The 18,228-nt window shown below is 39.1% G+C and overlaps 1 protein-coding gene across 4 annotated transcripts in view; it reads left to right on the top strand.

Annotated features, from left to right (window-relative positions):
* Positions 1-18,228, top strand: part of ATXN10 (ataxin 10) — a 91,362-nt gene that overhangs the window by 23,332 nt on the left and 49,802 nt on the right. For all 4 annotated transcript variants that reach the window (XR_008431197.1, XM_053944039.1, XM_053944041.1 and 1 more), the window contains exons 4-6: positions 1,610-1,706; positions 2,597-2,761; positions 12,803-12,883. Coding sequence is in view for 3 of the 4 variants with exons in the window: in XM_053944039.1 (XP_053800014.1) it covers positions 1,610-1,706; positions 2,597-2,761; positions 12,803-12,883 (343 nt within the window). In the remaining variant the exon portion in view is untranslated. The remainder of the gene's footprint in view (positions 1-1,609; positions 1,707-2,596; positions 2,762-12,802; positions 12,884-18,228) is intronic.

Here is an 18,228-nt window from a genome sequence, read left to right on the forward strand (position 1 = left end):
TTTTCCATGGGTGCATCCACAGAATTGTCCCTTTTTCCTGTATCTTCCTTCCTTGTTCAGGACATCACTGTTGGACAAGGGCAATGTTGGTTGGTTTCACAAATATTGAAATTTATAAATATTTATTACTGTACTATAAATGTGTTCATAATGTGTTCATGGCATTTCCTCTTTGTTACAGTAAGAATCGTAACTTTACAAGAACTTGAACATTTTTCCTTTGTCTGTAGAACTTTTTGGACAGACTAATCTCTAACAACCAAGGTGTAATAGCTGGAAAAGGTCAAGCAAATTTCAGGGAAAGACTGGAATATAGTCAACCAACCTTATGTTCCTTTGTTATTGCTATATAGGTAAGGAATTCACCAAGGGAAATAATACCCTGTTCCTAGGATTTACTGCCTTGGTTTTTTTTTGTTTTTTTTTTTTTTTCTAGCAGGGAAGTATTTCCATAAAATGTCTGCTGGCATGCCCATGCTTGCTGTCCTTCAGAAACTCCTTAGTCAGCAGGATGGGAAGCAGATGGGTGGGAGAAGCAGAAGCACAGTGATGAGCAGAAAATAATAAACCAGTGCAGATGTGCAGGGGGAGAGGACAGAGATCTTAATAACTAGAGGCAAATATAGTTCAAGATGCATTATGGGGAATACATATATATTTTAGGCATATATATATATATATATATATATATATATATATATATATATGACATGACAAAAAAAAAGTTACTTTTTTCTAAGCCCAAGTGGCCACTTTTTAGACTTGCTTTCTTGTTGTTCTCAAGAGGACATATGCCCAGACCTGTTTAGAAAATCTGGCTGCCAGCTGGCACAGCACCTTTCCAAGAGACCTAATTTTAGATGTGCAGAACCTGGCAATACTAGCTGCCTCCACATGTATTAGGCTGTTGTTTGTACTATGTGTTAAACTGAATTTGAACATGTAATTTCAAGTTTCTTTGCTAACTTATTAATAAGGGTCAGGCTATTGAGAGCTCTCGATAAGGACAAAATAAGTGTTTTAATTCTGTGAAATCTTTGGGTTCATGCTGTTGTGTTTTATGACTTTACACCTTTTGGTGGCTGCTCTAGGATATTAACTTGTGTGGTGAAATAAAATCTTCTCGTATTTTATACCTATATTGAGAGGAGGCTAAAAGAAATCCTTTGGAGTAAGAACAGAAATCAGCCATATTAAATTCATTGTCAAAAATGGAGGTAGAGATATTTGGAGAGCTGACTTTCATTTTTCTAGGATAGAAATTCTGGAATGGAAGATATTGAGCACATCATAATCGTCTATAATGATTTGTCCAGCTAACCAGAATATAATGTGAGAAGCAAGAACCTGCCAATTAGTTCTTGTAATCACTAGTAGCCAGTGTGTAATACTCAGACAAGGCTTGGGTGTAATTCTAAAATACTAAAATTATTTGTATTAGAAGAGAAAATGCAAATATTTATGTACAGTAGATGTGAAATACTGCACCTAAAGCTTCCTGGAGATGGAGTCTGTAGTCTGTATCTGGAATATTGAAGTATGCCATTTTTGTGAAATTTGTTAGTGTTGCTTTGAATTCTTGTTAACGTATTTTCTGGGTTTCTTTCAGCTCTTCGTTGTAGTCTTCAGTTTCTTGGAAACATTGCAGCAGGAAATGGAGATTCCCAGAATAGCATTTGGAAGTGTGCTTTCCCAGATCTCTTCTTGTAAGCATGGATGCGGGTTTTTTTCTAGTGTCATTTCTGTGGTTGTATTCAAATCTTTTGTACATGATAGTTGTGCCTTTGCTAGCACTGTGAAACTCTGAAAAATAACTTTGGTGAGAATGAATTGGTTGAGACCATATCCTGTAGATGTTTTTTGTTAGTCAACCACAGGAGTCAGAACCTTTAAAAACCTGCTTGTTCTAAACTATCAGTAAATTGATTTAATTTAACAGAAACTGGAAGAAAACTTTTTCGAATGACGAGCTTCCAACATAACCTTTATTTCAGACATGTTTTCAAGTAGTTGCACTCATTTCCAACAACACAGCATTTTCTTTTCTCATGTTGCTGCTGTGCAGATCTGTCAGTATTGGTGGATCAGATGTAATCTATAAAAGTTCCTTAATCTTCATCTCTTTCAATCCTTCCATCCCCCTTCTAAACTCACCAGAATATCTTTCTGGGGATTTGATGACATACGTGTAAGGAAATATTACATAAGCTATTTTGTGCAGACACATAACAGCATTGTTGATGTGTTCAGCCAGATTTTTTGTAATAAGCTGGTAACAAATGCACTTTGATTCAATTTGATAATTTCATTCTCCATGGGTTTTTGGAGCCCACTTGTCAGCACTGAGTGTAGGAAGACCTTACGGTAAGAAAAGCAGTTCCAATTTAGCATTAGTTTTGTAGACTTCCTGTCAAGTTTGACCTTCAGCTGTGAGTTGGATATTTTTCCTTGCAGGTGACTTTTATCCTTCTTAGGCAATGACAAACTCGTTGTTCTCTAAAAGACAGCAAAGGGCAACTCAGCAAGCTCAGTGCCCCTTGCCTGTTTTTCCAGGGTCCATTTCAACTTGCCCTTAACTCCTTATTTTCTCTTGAAGGACATGTCTGACATACAGCGATGAGAAAATTGTCACCTATTGCTGCATGGTTCTGTTCACCTGCCTGAATTCAGAGCGAGTGAGAGAACTGCTGGATCCTGGAAACTTGACTGTGGCTCTTCATGTCCTGAGAGTCTACAAAGAACAGTTGGATTCTGAGTGGTCGTATGTATCGTTAATTTTTTTTTTCTCACCTCTTAATTAGGTGTTTTTCTGGTGTAAATCACTGTATTAAAATGTCTAAACTTGTGACACTGCAAAGCAGTAAATGAAGATCTAATTAGAAATTAGTAGTTTATAATAATTTCCATGGTAGTTTCATGACTCTTTTTGATTCTTGCTAAATTAAGACTCCGTTTTTTGTTGAGGACATAGGAATTTTCAAATCATGGTCTGGTTTTCAGAGGAATTTTCAAATCATGATCTCACAGACAGATCATGCTAGGAAGACTTGTATGTCTATTGCTTGGGAGTGCTACATAAAACCTGGGGGTTTTCCTTTCTTCCTTTTTTAATACAGCTGCTTTCTACCGCAACATGCAGTCATTTTTATGCAAAACAGGGAAGACTTTTTTTGTGAATCTTCATTTCATACGTTAAGATACTTTAAATAACTTTTATATTTTTTACTAATGGCCATTCTTCTAAATATTGTTGTCAGTTATGCCTTTGATAAATGTGCTGCCCTACATAGCAAGGATGCACATTCAGCTAATTGTTACACCATGCATTCCAAGGGGAGAATAATTAATTGTATGTTTTTGTAGCATTCTCTTTAAGGTCGTGTTTAAATTCAAAATTTAATTAGGAAGAATTGTTGATGTTTTAGAAGTGGTATGGAAAGTCTCAACACAGACTTAAGATGATTGAATGAACAGTAAATGTCATTTTATAGCTTGCTTTTGTACTGAAAAAAATGACCCAAAATTTCTTTGTGGCTGGGCTTTTTTAATGGCAAGGGCAATTTGTTTATGACATAAGTAGTTTTCAAGAGGTAAAATGTAAGTTTAGGGTCAGACAACGAGACTTTAGTTTCAAAAGTGACAAACTGAGTCCTTAGTTTTGTCATCTGTCAATAAGTGTTGCTTTTCAGATAATTATCCTGGTTGTCCTTAATTTTTGAAATTTGTTTTGACTGAGATACCAAAGTTGTAGTGGCAAATTTATGTATTGAAGGTAAATGCAGAATAAATGCAGGATCAAAATAATTGCTGAGGGATGCATTTTCCTGATCTCTCTAGTGTGAAATAGATTCAGTTGATGTTATGATGAAAATGTCTTACCTCCACTGTGGATGTTTAATGTGGATGGGAAATGGTCTCTTTTCAGAGTAGTCTCGAAATGAAAAAGGGGCAGACTAACACTGAAAATTTGCAGCTGTACTTCAGCTCTCACTGAAGTATATCTACATCCCAGTAGGATTGCTGAAAGGAATTTACATGGCTGTGGCATTTGCAGAGAGTGAATGTCCCATTGGAAAGGTTTGGGTCTCTTGTGCCACAGCTGGCAAAAATGCATATAATACCATTCTATGGTATTATATGACTGGACTGAAATACAGATTATTCTTGGTGGTTATGCTCAATGCTTACTCACAAGTGACTTAAATTAAGATGTTCTTACCTAAAGTTAGAAGTACCACTTAATTCCTGCCTATCTTTTTGTCTCTGAGCTGGAGCATCTGATTTAGTGTTACAACAAATAAGAAGTTACTGCCACAGTGTGTTTATTCTTCCTATTGACTGGGCTTTCTTGCTGTCAATTGCTGGTTTTAGATATTGGAACTCTTTATTTGAATAACTAGTTAAGTTCTGGTCATAGGCAGAACTTCTATTCATTATTTTGTTCCCTTTTATTGTGCACTGAAATTTATGAAATTAGTGTTCCTCTAAGACGGTACCCAATGCATTCCACAAGTAAACAGCTATGATATTCAAACTATTTTTGCAGTTGCTGCTGTGAATTCTTAGGACAGAGAGAGGATATCCTGGATAAATATTTGGATTTAAGACCATTGGCTGAAATGTAGTCTCTTCCATGGAGTGCTCACTGCTCCATTCAGCTAGCACATTTGTGTTCTTTATTCCTCACCCGTCACAGGAATGCAAGCACCTTTGGTAGAAGGCTAAGATTTTGGGTCAGGAAAGAGGAAATATCTGAGGTGTTGGCTCTGCTACCTGAGAGGGGTGGGTCATGGGAAATAAGATCTCAGTTCAGCAACTTCTGATTCTAATCACTGATGGAAAGCCAAGTCATTCACTTCCTAAGCAGTTTTTGAAACAGAGAAGAGCTGTTTTGCAGATCAGCATAGTGGAATTTTTAGACTAAGCACTGATGCAGTTTTAAAATGTTTGTACATTGACAACATAACAAAAAGTTGCCTTAGAACTTGAAAGAATTAGAGGTAACAGTGCTGTGATGCACATCTAAGTGTGTTTCTTGAGTGATACACATTCAGTTAAGCGTTTTTGTGGCGTGCTGTGAGCTAAGAAATAGTTAGTAAAGGAGAAGTCAGTTTTCTAAGGAATGCCCTGGTCACATTTTGTGTTCAGTTCTTCTGTGATTGTGTTTCTCCGGATCAGATGGTCTGAAGGCTCATTTCATTAAGCTTGTGGTTACTTGTCAGCCTCAGAAATACTTCTATCTCTAAAATCTGTGAAGCTGGAGAATGTAATGCACACATTTAATAAATATTCTAATGATTTAAGAACAGATGCATCCTTCTCTTTCTCTTTTAGAAGCTTGATCGTCTCAACAGCTCCAGGATTATTTACATATTGCTGTCTGCCATTTTTAATGTTAGATGCTGAATGGCATATTAAAATAATATTAATTGACATATATTAGACTATGTATTTTTACATTGCCACTAAACTTCTGTTCAGTACAGCTCCTGAGCTTGTGTCAGGCTAGCTGTCCTGTAATCTTGAATGCTGGGAGCTCATCTGAGATTGCTGCTGCTGGTCTGACTCTCAAGAGCAATGGTCTGAGGAAGCAGATGGTGTATAATTCCAGCTGAGGCTCTTAAAAATATTTGTCTGATTGGCTCGTACCCCTTTGTAGCTGGGCTTGTGGAGAGTGCCCAGAGCTTCCTGCTTTGGAAAGTTGCAAGGTGTATGATGATACAGAACGTACTTCAAAGTGTAAGTCTTTGCAAAGACACTAACTCTGCAGAAACAAGTTTGCTTCCTTTCTTGGATCTGATTTCTGGCATACCCTAATTAACTGATCCTATCTTCTCCATCGTTCTTTGCTGTGCAGTTGTCTTCTAGAAAACATGCTGTTCTTTACAAAATGAGCTGCTGTCTCCTGAACTCTTAATGGTTTTTCTGCATCTTTTGAGTCTGTTTCTTCATCCCTCTCTTCCATCTTATATTTCTGTTCAAAGAGATGAGCATGGTTTTCAAGCCCTTGTGTGACAGTAATTTATTTTCTGTATATCTTCCATCTTTCTGAAGTATCTCTAATGATACACAAATTTAATTCTGAACTGTTGATATAAAGAGTTGAATATAAAGAATTTATTATTATATAATTGAATATAAAGAATTGTAGAATGGTTTGGGTTGGAAGGGGCCTTAAAGCTCATCCAGTTACAACTCCCTGCTGATAAGAACAAGTAGAACCCAGCAGCATTTTACTCACTTGATAAGGATAGCAGAACAGAACAGCATTTTACTCTTACTGAATAAGAGCCAATGTAGCCTTGGAGAAACAGACAAAACAGAATTCATGCTCAATGCAAGCAGGATGCCAGCTCGGCTCTGCAGGGCTGACAAAGTGGAAGTTCATGCAAAACAATGATATTGCACTTACTCAAAAGTGGGGGTCAAGGAACAGCCACATAAAAATGACACTGGATGTTGAAGACAGACCCCCAAAGAACCATATAAGGACTTCTAATAAGGGGTGTGACTGTGTCAAGTCAAGGAAGTGGAAATAGCTCATGAATATGTAATCAGAGTGTGTGATAAAAGTTATGTTCATCTAATGTTTGGGGCACTCAGTTGAAAAAGGGATCCCTCTGGGTCCCCAGCGCTGCCATAAAGAATGCCTGTGTTAGAAAGTTTCTATCAGGCCGATTTTGGTATCAATGCCACGGGCAGGGACACCTTCCACTCTCCTAGGTTGGTCCAAGCTCTGTCCAGCCTGGCCTTGGACACTTCCAGGCATGGGGCAGCCACAGCTTCTCTGGGCACCTTGTGCCAGGGCCTCACTGCCCTTGTAGGAGGAATTTCTTCCCTATATCTAATCTGAACCTACTCTCTGTCAGTTTGTATCCATTCCCCCTTGTCTTATCACTGCAATTCCTGATGAAAAGTCCCTCTCCAGCTTCCCTGTAACCCTTTCAGATACTAGAAAGCTCTGTGAGGTCTCCACACAACCCTTCTCTTGTCCAGGCTGAACAACTCCAACTCTGTCATCCTGTCTCTGTAAGGGAAGTTCTTCAGTCCCTTTATCAACTTTGTGGCCTCCTCTGGACTTGCTCCAACAGTTTAAATGTGTTAATGTTTAAATATCTTAAACGCATAAGCAAACCTGCTCCATAAGCTGATTCTTGTTCTGGTGCTGCTTGCTTTCAACAGCCACTTCCCACCAAAAGATGCTGTCAAGAAATTGGACATATCCATCCTTTAGGAAACAAAGCTGGAATATAACTGACTATAACTGTTCAATAACTGATATGTATTTTCTACTCTATTTCTGTGTGAATCCTACCGAGACCTGACGAGCCCTCTGTACAAACTCCCATGCAGTTCCAAATAAATGCTCTGTCTTATTTTTTTTTCAGTAATAGCTTTTCCTAAACACATGCAGAGAGCCTTTGGCTGTGGAAGATTGTGGAGCCTTTCAAAAGTTGTTTCTCTGTGTTTCCATGTACATCCACATTCACTCCCTCTTGATTTTGTGTTAATCAGTGGCAAAGTATGTCACACAGTGTAGAAGGTACAGTAATTTAGAAGAGAAACCAACAGAGAATGCCACATGAGATCAGTTTTAGAATGTGAACCTGGAAAAATATGTGTCTTTTAAAAATAATTAAGAAAAAGTAGTAAAAAAATAAATTGTAATTTATCCTAACCAAGATCAATGTGTGTTCTAAAAGCTGTTTATTTTAGAAATACCTTGGTGGCTCCATTAGAGATGAGAGTATAGCTTGTGTTATCAGTTTTTCCAAGTGTGTGCATGGGGCAGTTCAGCCAATATGGTTAGGAAAAACAGGTTGTATTTTTGATTCCTGAAGAGCAAAGGACAAAAGTCCTCCATTTTAAAATAAGAGGCATAGTGTGCTTTTTGGCTTTCAGAAAAATGATATTAGGAGTGTGGTCAGCTGTTTGGCATTGAAGTAAGTTTTGCTGAACATCCACTTTCTCTTTTTGAAACCACAGCTCAATGATTACTTTAAAGATTAGGATGTGGGGTTACCCCTCCCCAGTTTTTTGCCTTTGGGTTTTTTGTCCTGGCTTACGGAAATGTGTGTGGACAGAAACTGGTACTCTTCTGGCAAGGAGTCTCACCTATGGGCACAGATTTAAAGGCAAGGATAGAACTCTTCAGTACTGCTCTTTTTGCTTAATTGGGATGTGGGGGTGTAGGGGGTGAAGTAACTTTTTTTTTTTTGGGCTGGCAACTCAGTTTCTTCTGTCGGACAGTTTAGGATGCCCTCCACTCCCTTCTTCTGTTCTCCAGAAGGTAATTATATTTTAATTGCAGGAAGGTTGAAGTTACGTTGCAGGTTCCAAGTTCAGCTGTGGTTTTAAATAGTACCAACACTTGGAAAAGTTTCCTTAATTTTAGAGATCTGAGTAACTTCTACTTTCTATTTGCAGTAGGAGTGAATTGGCACAGTTTTCCGCAATCTTTCAAAGCTCAGCCTCATACATTTAATTATCTTGTCACCTATTTCTTCTTGTGTATATTGTGGAGAGGGGGGAGCAGGAAGTGCTATTAGCCGTTGCTAATCATCTTCCATTTATTTCTTGGTAGCACTCCGGAAAAAGATTATTTCAGTTTTACATATAAGTTAGATTTAATCTCTTTTTAGTGCCTTTCAGATGTAGCTGTCAAAATCAGTGGGAGTGTCTTCTGAATCAGAGAAATACTGCACATAATTTGAATTTAGTCTTCTAGACCTCAGAGTCTGCTTGGTGGGGGCTATCATGGCCAGTAGGGAGGATGCTTTCATTGGGAGAATGCCTTTGGAAGATGGAAGGATGTTGACTGTTGTGCTTGGTTCAGCACAGGAGAGGAGTATTGTGATGTTTGATACTAGGACCAAGCCTTCCATATGAAAATGTGTTTCTTTGTTCTCCTTCTGAGTGAGAAGTGCTGGTGTGAGAATGGGGTGAATTACCTCTTTTCTAGTGATTTTATGACAGCACACGTTCCATTTGTAATTGAATAGCTTTATAATTGTAATTGTTTATTTAAATGGTTTTGGTAGTGTTCTATTCTTGTGCAAAGATGAAATATGCTTCTTCTAAAATATGTTCTGATTCCAAATAATTCCTCATGAGGCATATTACTTTTTTAGCATTTAAAAAGGCTGGTGATGAGAGTTTGAAGGTTGGCTGAAAGTAGCTGAACATTCTTCTTTACTTTTCTTCAAAATGTGGATGATTTATTACATTTGTTTGTTAACTTACAGTAAAAAGATAGCTATTCAGTTCTTACTAAATATTTTGGATAGAGTGGCATTATTGTAGGGTGATGAAAAATGCTTTTGGTTTTGAGATTAAAAAGAAGGTTGCTGATCAAGTAAAGAATTGCCATGTCTTGTTCTTTGTATGTGGAAAACATGTGGGGTTGTCTTCCTCTTTTTCTGACACTGAGGAAATTGTTACCTAAATTTGCTAATGGGATATAATCAACTTAATATGGAGCATGGCATTTGATGATAAAGTTGATTGCTTACACCCAGCTTTGATTGGAGCAAGCTTAGTGGCCATCTGGAATATACTGAGTGCAAATGTAGCTCATACCACTTTGTCTTGGCTGCTTCGGAACTCCAGTTTGGTACAATACAGCCCTTGTGCTGTTATAAAGTCTTTGAACATCTCCTCTTGTATTTATCTACTATGGAAGCACTTGATTTTTTTAGGATTTTAGCCAAACAATTTTTAAAGAGTCGAGAAGATTGGCATATTTAACACTCATTCATTTCTTACTGTGTTATGCTTGCATAGCAGCTTTAATTTTTGCGATTTCCTTCACTAAATTACAGTGGTCTTCAGTTTATTCCCGTGGTTCTGCTATTGGCCCCCAAAGAGAGTTTAAATCTCCTACCAAAGCTTTTTGTGTGCATTTGAAATGCCATGTTCAGTCAGTAACCCAAAACTGAATATCTTTTTATATTTCAGAATTGTGGATGATCTTACTTTTCCTCTTCTTTTCCCGTGCCACAAATGAAAAACAGGAGTGCTGGGAGGACTAAAGATAGTACATTGAATTTGCTGCATCCTTGCTTAGCTACCTCCAAAATGGCTAGGCATGGTGAAGGAGTTGGAAGTGCTTTACTCCACTGTTAGTTCTTTTATCTCTTGGTGATGATGCTCATGCTCTGTTCTTCATAATACAGTAGTGCAGAAAGTGGATAAGGTAAAAGGGACACTTAAATACAGAAGCAGATACTTCACAGAATCACACACTAGTTTGGGTTGGAATGGACCTTAAAGCTCATCTCCTTCCACTCCCTGCCATGGGCAGGCACACATTCCACTATCCCAGGTTGCTCCAAGCCCTGTCCAGCCTGGCCTTGGATGTTTCCAGGGATGGGACAGCCAGAGCTTTTTGTTTTCTGAGGTGTTGCATCACATCATGAAACCAGAAGGTAAGAATCAGAAATTTTAGTCTTAAAATATTCCAAGCCCCTCAAGCAGTAGAGGTCTAGTCCACAGAATGTGCAGAATGCATGTGAGGGCATACAGGAGCACTGACTCAAGTAGGGGCTGAACTATGGGCCTTCCATTTTGCAGTAGTGATCAGGAGCATGAACCTAGTAGAAGCAGATATTTTTCTCTGATAATTATTGATCACTTTTTAATTATAAGATAAGTAGGCAAGAAGGTTTCCTCAGCGTAATCTTAAACATGAAAATTAAGCTTTTAAGTTAAATAGCTCCAATTGCAAAATAGAAAAATCGAGCTTCAGGGTATCTCCTCAAATGCACTTTTTACTCTACTGCATTGTTATCTGAAGTCTGTACATTCTTAGGCCAAGTTCTGTGTTCTGCACAGCACTGATCTGTGCTGCTTTCTTCTGCAGCTCCCCACAAAAGTTTGTGGTTGTATTTAAATCCATGGAAAATGAAGTTGGTTGTGATGGTTCTGAAGGTTTAACTGTGGATGGCTGTGACATGTTAGTTTGGGAACTCTGGAAGAGTTCCCCTTGACTGCCCTGCTGATGGCTCAACTTGGGTGTTACAGCTGAGTCTGTGCAGCTCAGTTGGATACATTCATGCTGCTGACTTTGGGCGAGTCTTTGTGTTTTTTGAAATTTGTATTGAAAAACTCTTACATCAATATTACGCTCCTCAGCATGCCAATTTTAAATTGATGATTACACCTCTGCATATTTTTTTTATGAATAAATGTACAAATATCAGTAAAAAGAAGTACAGCAGAAAATAGTTTTTCTTCCTCCTTCTCTTAAAAATGTCAAGTTTTCAGTAACTGAATCAGATGCTGGCTAAGTCCACAGTCAGGATTAGAAATATAATAGCTATTAATCTTTTGGACCTCTTATTCTCCTATTTGCCCAATTGGCATTGAGTATTTGTCCAATAAATACTTTGTTGCAGCTGGAAGGCTTCGTTGTGATCTCCTTATTAGCTATGTGATAGATTATGGCTATGCAAAATAAAGGCTGTCAGTAAAGGGAAAACTAGGGAGGAGGTGGAGGGAGTATTGAAATTGCTTGATTTTAATATTAACTGTTCTTTCTCCGTAACTTCATCAGCTCAAAGGATGCTCTGAGACTTAACTTGTAAGTATTGTAGCCTAGACAAGTGACTTTAAAAATGGATCATCTAGTTTGAGTGTACCTATGCACCATAAATATCTCTGCTAGTGCTCCTGAGCATGTGATTTGAAGAGCTAAATACTTCTACCCACTTAGTTTTTTTTCCCATAACTGAGAGCATGAGTCTGGGTTGAAATTAAATGACTGTCACCTGCTGTGGACTGCTATGGATGGTGCTTGGGAAAGCAAACAATGAAAATACTGGCATTAGCACAAGGCCAAGACTGACCATACTTTCCAGAGAAAGTATTAAGAAGAAAGAATGAGCCATTGCTAGTTTTGGATAGATTGTTTTTTAAAGATATTCTTTCTGGAGGAAGGTTGGTATCATAGATCCCTTGCAACATTTTGGTGAAGAGAAAGAGGGAAGCAGTGGCCGGTTTGTCAACTTTTAGTCATTTGTTGGTCTTTTTGTATTCCAGACAGAAGCCCCAAATATGGTGTGAGAAAGGGAAGGCGGTGATAATTTATTACAGAATATACTTCACTGTATTTTGACTGGCAAGATCCTTGTGTTAAAATTGGGGGTGTCTTGTGCAGGGCCAGGAGCTGAACTCGATGATCTTTGTGGGTCCCTTCCAGAATATGAGACTCTATGATTCTATATCTACTTGCCTTGTAAAGCAAGGACTTAGAATTAGTTCTTAGCTTAGGCATCTGTTACACAAGGAGGATATGTTTTTGAAGTTGAGAAAAGTACTTTGCTGCCTTGCATCTGACAAAGAAGTTCCTATTTGCTTTGATGCTTTGTTAGCTTTCCTTTTTTGAAGAAAAATCAATATATTATTTGGGCACTTTTTTGACTGTTTGGGCTTACAGACAGTGTTGTGATGAATAGAATAATAATTTTCAAGCTTGATCTTTGTCTTTTTGCTTAGATGCATAAATGATTGAATGAGTGTTTCATTGTTTGAATTGTGGTGTATATAGCTGGCCTAAGACTCCAGCCAGCTTTCCTTCAAGCATGTGAGTAAAAGTGTGCTGAACAGAAATGGTCATTCCTATGTTAGGGAAAAAACTGCAGGACAATGTGCAATTATTTTATGCCAATTTGTATCTATTAGTGAGTAAGACCAAAAGCACAACACACATTAATCTGCAAGTAAAACTAACCAGCACCTTTTGAAGTAAATGCGGATACTGCTTTTATAGCTCCAATAAGACTTTCTTTTTCTTTTCCCTTAGGTTCCTGATTGTTACAGAACATTTGCTGAAATGTCCAGAGCTGGTAAAAGCCCTCTATGCCAAACTGAGCAATCAAGAAAGGTAACCCCAAAACCAATGCGGCTTTTAGTATTTAGCATTCCATATAGAGTATCCTGTTCACATGATTGAAAAACTGTGTGGTTTCATAGTTGGCACAAAATCTCTAAATACATGTTTCTATGTCAGTAATGGTTTTAAATTGGTTGGTTAACATTACAGCTTAGCCACAACTGGCAGTGATTTATGTAGGGTTGCAGAATCCAGGTTGGCGCCATTACTCGGTAAAGAAATACTTCACACACAAAAAAGGACAGGATTTCATGCCTGGGTCTTGATTTCATAAGAGCACCACACCCTGCAGAGTTTTACAGCTCGATTAGAAATGTCCTCAGCTCTTCATACTTCTGCTGTTATGTCCAGAAATTAAGAGGAAGGCTTTAAGAAAGATGGAAGTGTGTCTCATACTGGTTAGCAGAACCTACAAAACATAGATGAGCAGATGCCTGTGATTACTTAGTCTTTAATGTTTCCACTGTTGAAAAGCTTCAACAAACCTTCACCTTGAAAAAGCATTGACAGCTTCCTTCAAGTGTTTGAGTAAATGTGTGCTGAATTGATGGGAAATGACCACTGCTATAATGGAAAAGTGCTCATTGCTTTAATAGAGAATTAAGGAAGATTAAAAAAAGATATTTTATTAAGACAATCAAATTTGGGAAACACTGCTAGAATTCTACAGCTCCTCCAACTGCTTGAAGATTTGTGGTCTCATTTATCTGTTTAATGTGCCTATGTTGTTCTGCATCCACCCAGGGAAGCTGCAAGTTCCTTTCTAGTTTTTGCAGGTGAAAGACAAAGCACTAAATGAAACAGTGCCTTTGTGTTTTTTTCTGTGTTTTGTGTTGTTTCCAGTGTTACCACGGGTCAGGGTTCAGGTACTGATTGGAGATTATTAGAAAACTGAAAGGATATCAGACAAAGAAAGAATATGCAATAGGTTTGAACTGTAAATAAAATACCATTACTGTATAGGGATGGGATGGGAATGGTAAGGAGGGAAATACTGTTTTCCTCCATAATTTAGGATGACCAAGTGGGAACAAAGCTGAGCTGTGTGCTTAGTGTACCAGGAGGTAGGTGCTGTGCAACTGTTTTAAGTGAATGAGCTAGATTGAATTCTTTTGGGGAATATCATGAATGGCAGTTTGCATGTTTTCATAAAGCCTTTGAGGATAGTGCAGGCTGGTTAGGGTGTTCAGTTGTACTTAAAAGTAGGTGTAACCAGTTTCTGGAAAGGTCTCAGCATAGTACAGATTCCTCTCCTCAAAGGCTTTTGGTGTAGGTGTGACATAGATGATCACAGGGGATCACCAGTTACAGCATATCTGCTGAACTTATTATTAGTCCCAAGAGTTCTGTCAGGCAACTCCATTAAGTTTTTCAAAGACATAATCACAGTACAGTGTGTTAGAAATTGGACACTACTTAATTTCCTGACAAACATATGGAAGTGCTGTGAAATAATCTTTTTGCATCCAAGCTATAGAAGAATACCCTGCCTTGGCATCTTCCTAGGCAGTGTTAGTGTATTTAAGAATGCATTCTTTCGAGATACATGAGGAGACAAATCCAATTCAGATAAAAACATTTTGACTGTCATGAACTGGAGAAAAAAGTAGTGATAAATCCCAAAGCATAGGGAATTCATTGCTTCAAAATAAGACGAGGCGTCTTCACTGCAAGCATTGTTGTGTTGGGTGTCCTGTGAGGCTGACCAAGTCCTAGAAATGAAGAATGGTATTGAGGTGTCTGGGGAAGGCAGCTGCAGCTCATGAATATATGGTAGCCCTCAGGTACAGTATCCTCTGTCACACACAGTAAATACAGGTAGTGTGCTTGCTGAAATGAAGTTAGCTGTGCTGAGGAAGTTTGTGAATATGCCCATTAGTGGTGACTCCCAAAGCTTGCAGTTGCCTGGCATGCCCAGAGTGTACATGGCTGTGCAACCACAGTTATTTGCACTATTCACAGTATTTGCACTATTCAAAGTATTTCCTGCTGTTGAAATCTAGTGCATTTGTGTTCCATGGTGCCTGCCTCAAGGCAGTTCTTGTACAAGTGGATTAGCAATTTGAATTTTCAATTAAAATAAAATTTCTGCCTTCTGGACAATTTTCTCTTTCATTTCCTAACAAATTTAATGTGTTGCATGCCTGAGTGTGCAAATGGCCTGAAATAAATCCTGTGTGTCAATGTGATCAGGTTTTTAGTGTTATTCTGGCCTGGAGAAGTGCATGGTGTTGTGACAATGCCTCTTGGTTCTCTGGAAGAGATTATTGTAGAAGGATATGGCCATTGAGGTAAAAGAGTGTAGATTCTTGAATTCTTTGCCAGACTTGAGATTTTTCCTGCATGTGTGTGCAGGCATTTGGCAGAAATATTTAGAAAAAGCCTGGTTTGTGTTCATCCAAGTTAGCCTTGAGCATGGACACACTAAGTTCATGCCTTGCTTGTCTTAATTATAAAGTCTTCAAAAATGAGCACATCTGTTGTTGTCCCTTCCAAGAAGGGGTTTTGCTTTAATTAACAGCATGAAAAAGTGCAGCTGAATAGCTTCATGCGTTTTTAAGATGCTCAAGTACTTGCATCTCTAGGTTTGATTTTAGTGTTGTCAGGTGAAGTGTCCTGAGTGAAGGATGCAGCCTTTGATGGAATTGCCTGCCAGGAAATGGACACTCAAGTCCTGTAAGCAGCACCACTTCTTGATAATGCTCAACTACAGGGCTGCCATTGTCAGTGCTTGGAATGCTTTTGTACCTGGCAATGCTCACAGACACAGAGTAGCTGAAGGTAGCACTGAACTACAGTTGCTTACAAATTTACCAGTTTTCATTTAATATGATGCTTGCAAGTATCATTTGAAGATGAAAGAAGTGAAAGTTTTGAGGAAGGGCCTAATTTGTCTCATGGAACCATTGCTGTCAGGGAAGTGTTTAAGGAAGGAGAAGCCTAAGTCACAGAGGAAGAATGTCCCAAATGTCTGGCCCATGCTAAGAGGTTATAAACAAAGCACATTGTTTGATGCTAAGAAAATCAATATAATTTTACATTGTTACTTTTAGGCTTAGTGAGGCAGCATTTTATTGTGCGGTAATGAGCTTCCAGATTTAAATTGCATTTGAATTCTGTTGTTTATTTGCAAGTTACAGGAAACAGAAGTTTGTTTTACTGATGACTGCAGATACCTTATAGTGGCTGTTCTAAGTTTATGCCAATTTAGTCAGCTTCAGGAAGAACTGGTTTAAATTTGGCTAGGGGAGAAAAAACTGCAAGAGATTCACAAAAGGTCTCCCTCAGTAGTGCCTAAAGAAAAGGAAGATGACATGGCATGATTATTTCCAAAAGTAAGTATAGTTGTAAATATAATACACAGAATTAGATTAGAGATACTGGACTGAGTGTTGCAAAAATTCAGCTGGTACTGGCAGTTGTCATATTTGTTGTATTTAGCTGCAGGCAAGCAAGTAGGAGGAAATGCTGTCATTTGAATGGCTGAACAGTTGTGAGATCATTTAAAAGAAATAGGCAAATTGCATTGTCTGGGAGAACTAATTTGGAAAAATTAGGGTGAATCTTGAAAGAAAGCTGAGAGAAACAATAGAAAAAAAGAATGTAAGGGAACTTGCACCAGAACAAAGCACTGCACTCTCAGGAAACTACTGACTGAATGGCAAGACTTGCCTGAAATTCAGGGAAATATGGGCATGTCCTGAATGACTGTGCCTGGAAGAACACTCAGGAAAATGGTTTGACTTGAATGCCTAAAGAGACCAGAAAACTTCAAAAGAAATTGCATTCAGGTGGTGTTTTAAAGAAGGACTGCAGTTGTTGAAAAAGGCATCCGTTCATATTGCAAGGGAAAGAGTAGTGCAAGAAAATATCCCCATTCGCAACCATTTAATCTATTTAATGGGGTTTATGGAAGTATAATGACTCTCCAGCTTGTTTACAGAAGGATAGCTTGTCAGTTTTAAACATTTATTATTTGGATTATTGGCGCAAGAAGTGCTGACTAGAATCCTGTCAAGCAGGAGATAGTATTTGTTTTGGGTTTGCATGGCCTGGTTTTGGTAGCAGGGGGATTACAGGTGTGGTTTCTGTGAGAAACTTCCTCCATGTCTGGCAGAGCCAATTCCTGGTAGTTCCAAAGATGGACATGCCACTGGTCAAGGCTGGGACAATTAGAAATGGTGGTAAAGCCTCTGTGATAATATATTTAAGAAGAAAGGAAAAAAGAAGTTTATGCACAGTTGTAATTGCAGCCAGAGAAGAGCGGGGTGAGAATATGTGAGGCAAACAACTCTGCAGACACCAAGGTCAGTGAAGAAGGAGGGGAGGAGGTGTTCCAGACACTGGAGCTGGGATTCCTCTGCAGCCCATGGTGCAGAGCATGGTGAGGCAGCTGTGCCCCTGCAGCCCATGGAGATCCATGGGGGATGCAGAGATCCACCTGCAGCCTGTGCAGGAGACCCCTGCCAGAGCAGGGGGATGCCTGAGAGGAGGCTGTGACCCCGTGGGAAGGAGGAGCCCATGCTGGAGCAGCCTGTCCCTGAAAGACTGTACCTGTGGTAGGGTGACCCATGCTGCAGCAGTTTGATGGGAGTGTTAGCCATGGGATGGGCTCACACTGCAGCAGTTCACAGGGATCTTTGCCTGTGAGATGGACTCATGCTGGAGAAGTTCATGGAGAACTGTCTCCTGTGGCAGGGACCCCACGGTGCAGCAGGGGAGCAACTCCTTTCCTTGAGTAGCAGGAGAAACAGTGGGTGACGAACTGAGCATAACCCCCATCGCCTGTCCCCCTTCACCACTGGGGTGGGAAATAGAGCTGGGAAGGAGGGGAGTGGGAGGAAGGTGCTTTTAAGGTTTTATTTTACTTCTCATTATTCTGCTCTGATTTTGTTAATAATAAATTTGAATTAAATTTCCAATTTCAAGACTGTTTTGCCCATGACAGTATTTGATAAGTGATCTCTCATGGCCCTTATCTAAACCTATGAACCCTTTGTGAAGTTTTCTCCTGTCCAGCTGATGGGGGGAGGAGAGGGGAAGGAAGTGAGAAAGTGGCTTTGGTAGGTGCCTGGCATCTGGCCAGGGTCAACCCACTGAAATACTGGAATAATTCCTTTGTTCATCAAGTCTATGACCAGCCTGTGTTCTTAGCTGAGCATATACTTGAAAGATTCTAAACTTGGTAAAAACTGACATGTCAAGTCTAGCCCTGTGTCAGGAGCAAATGACAGATCTATGGGCTTGGGGTTTTGTATGGGATGCCAAATGGGAAGGCCTTTGGTCAGTGCAGGGTGTTGGGGAGCTGGACTCTGCTTGTTTGGAGATTGGCAGGG

Source organism: Vidua chalybeata, chromosome 5 (genome assembly GCF_026979565.1).
Source record: "Vidua chalybeata isolate OUT-0048 chromosome 5, bVidCha1 merged haplotype, whole genome shotgun sequence".
Classification (NCBI taxonomy): domain Eukaryota; kingdom Metazoa; phylum Chordata; class Aves; order Passeriformes; family Viduidae; genus Vidua; species Vidua chalybeata.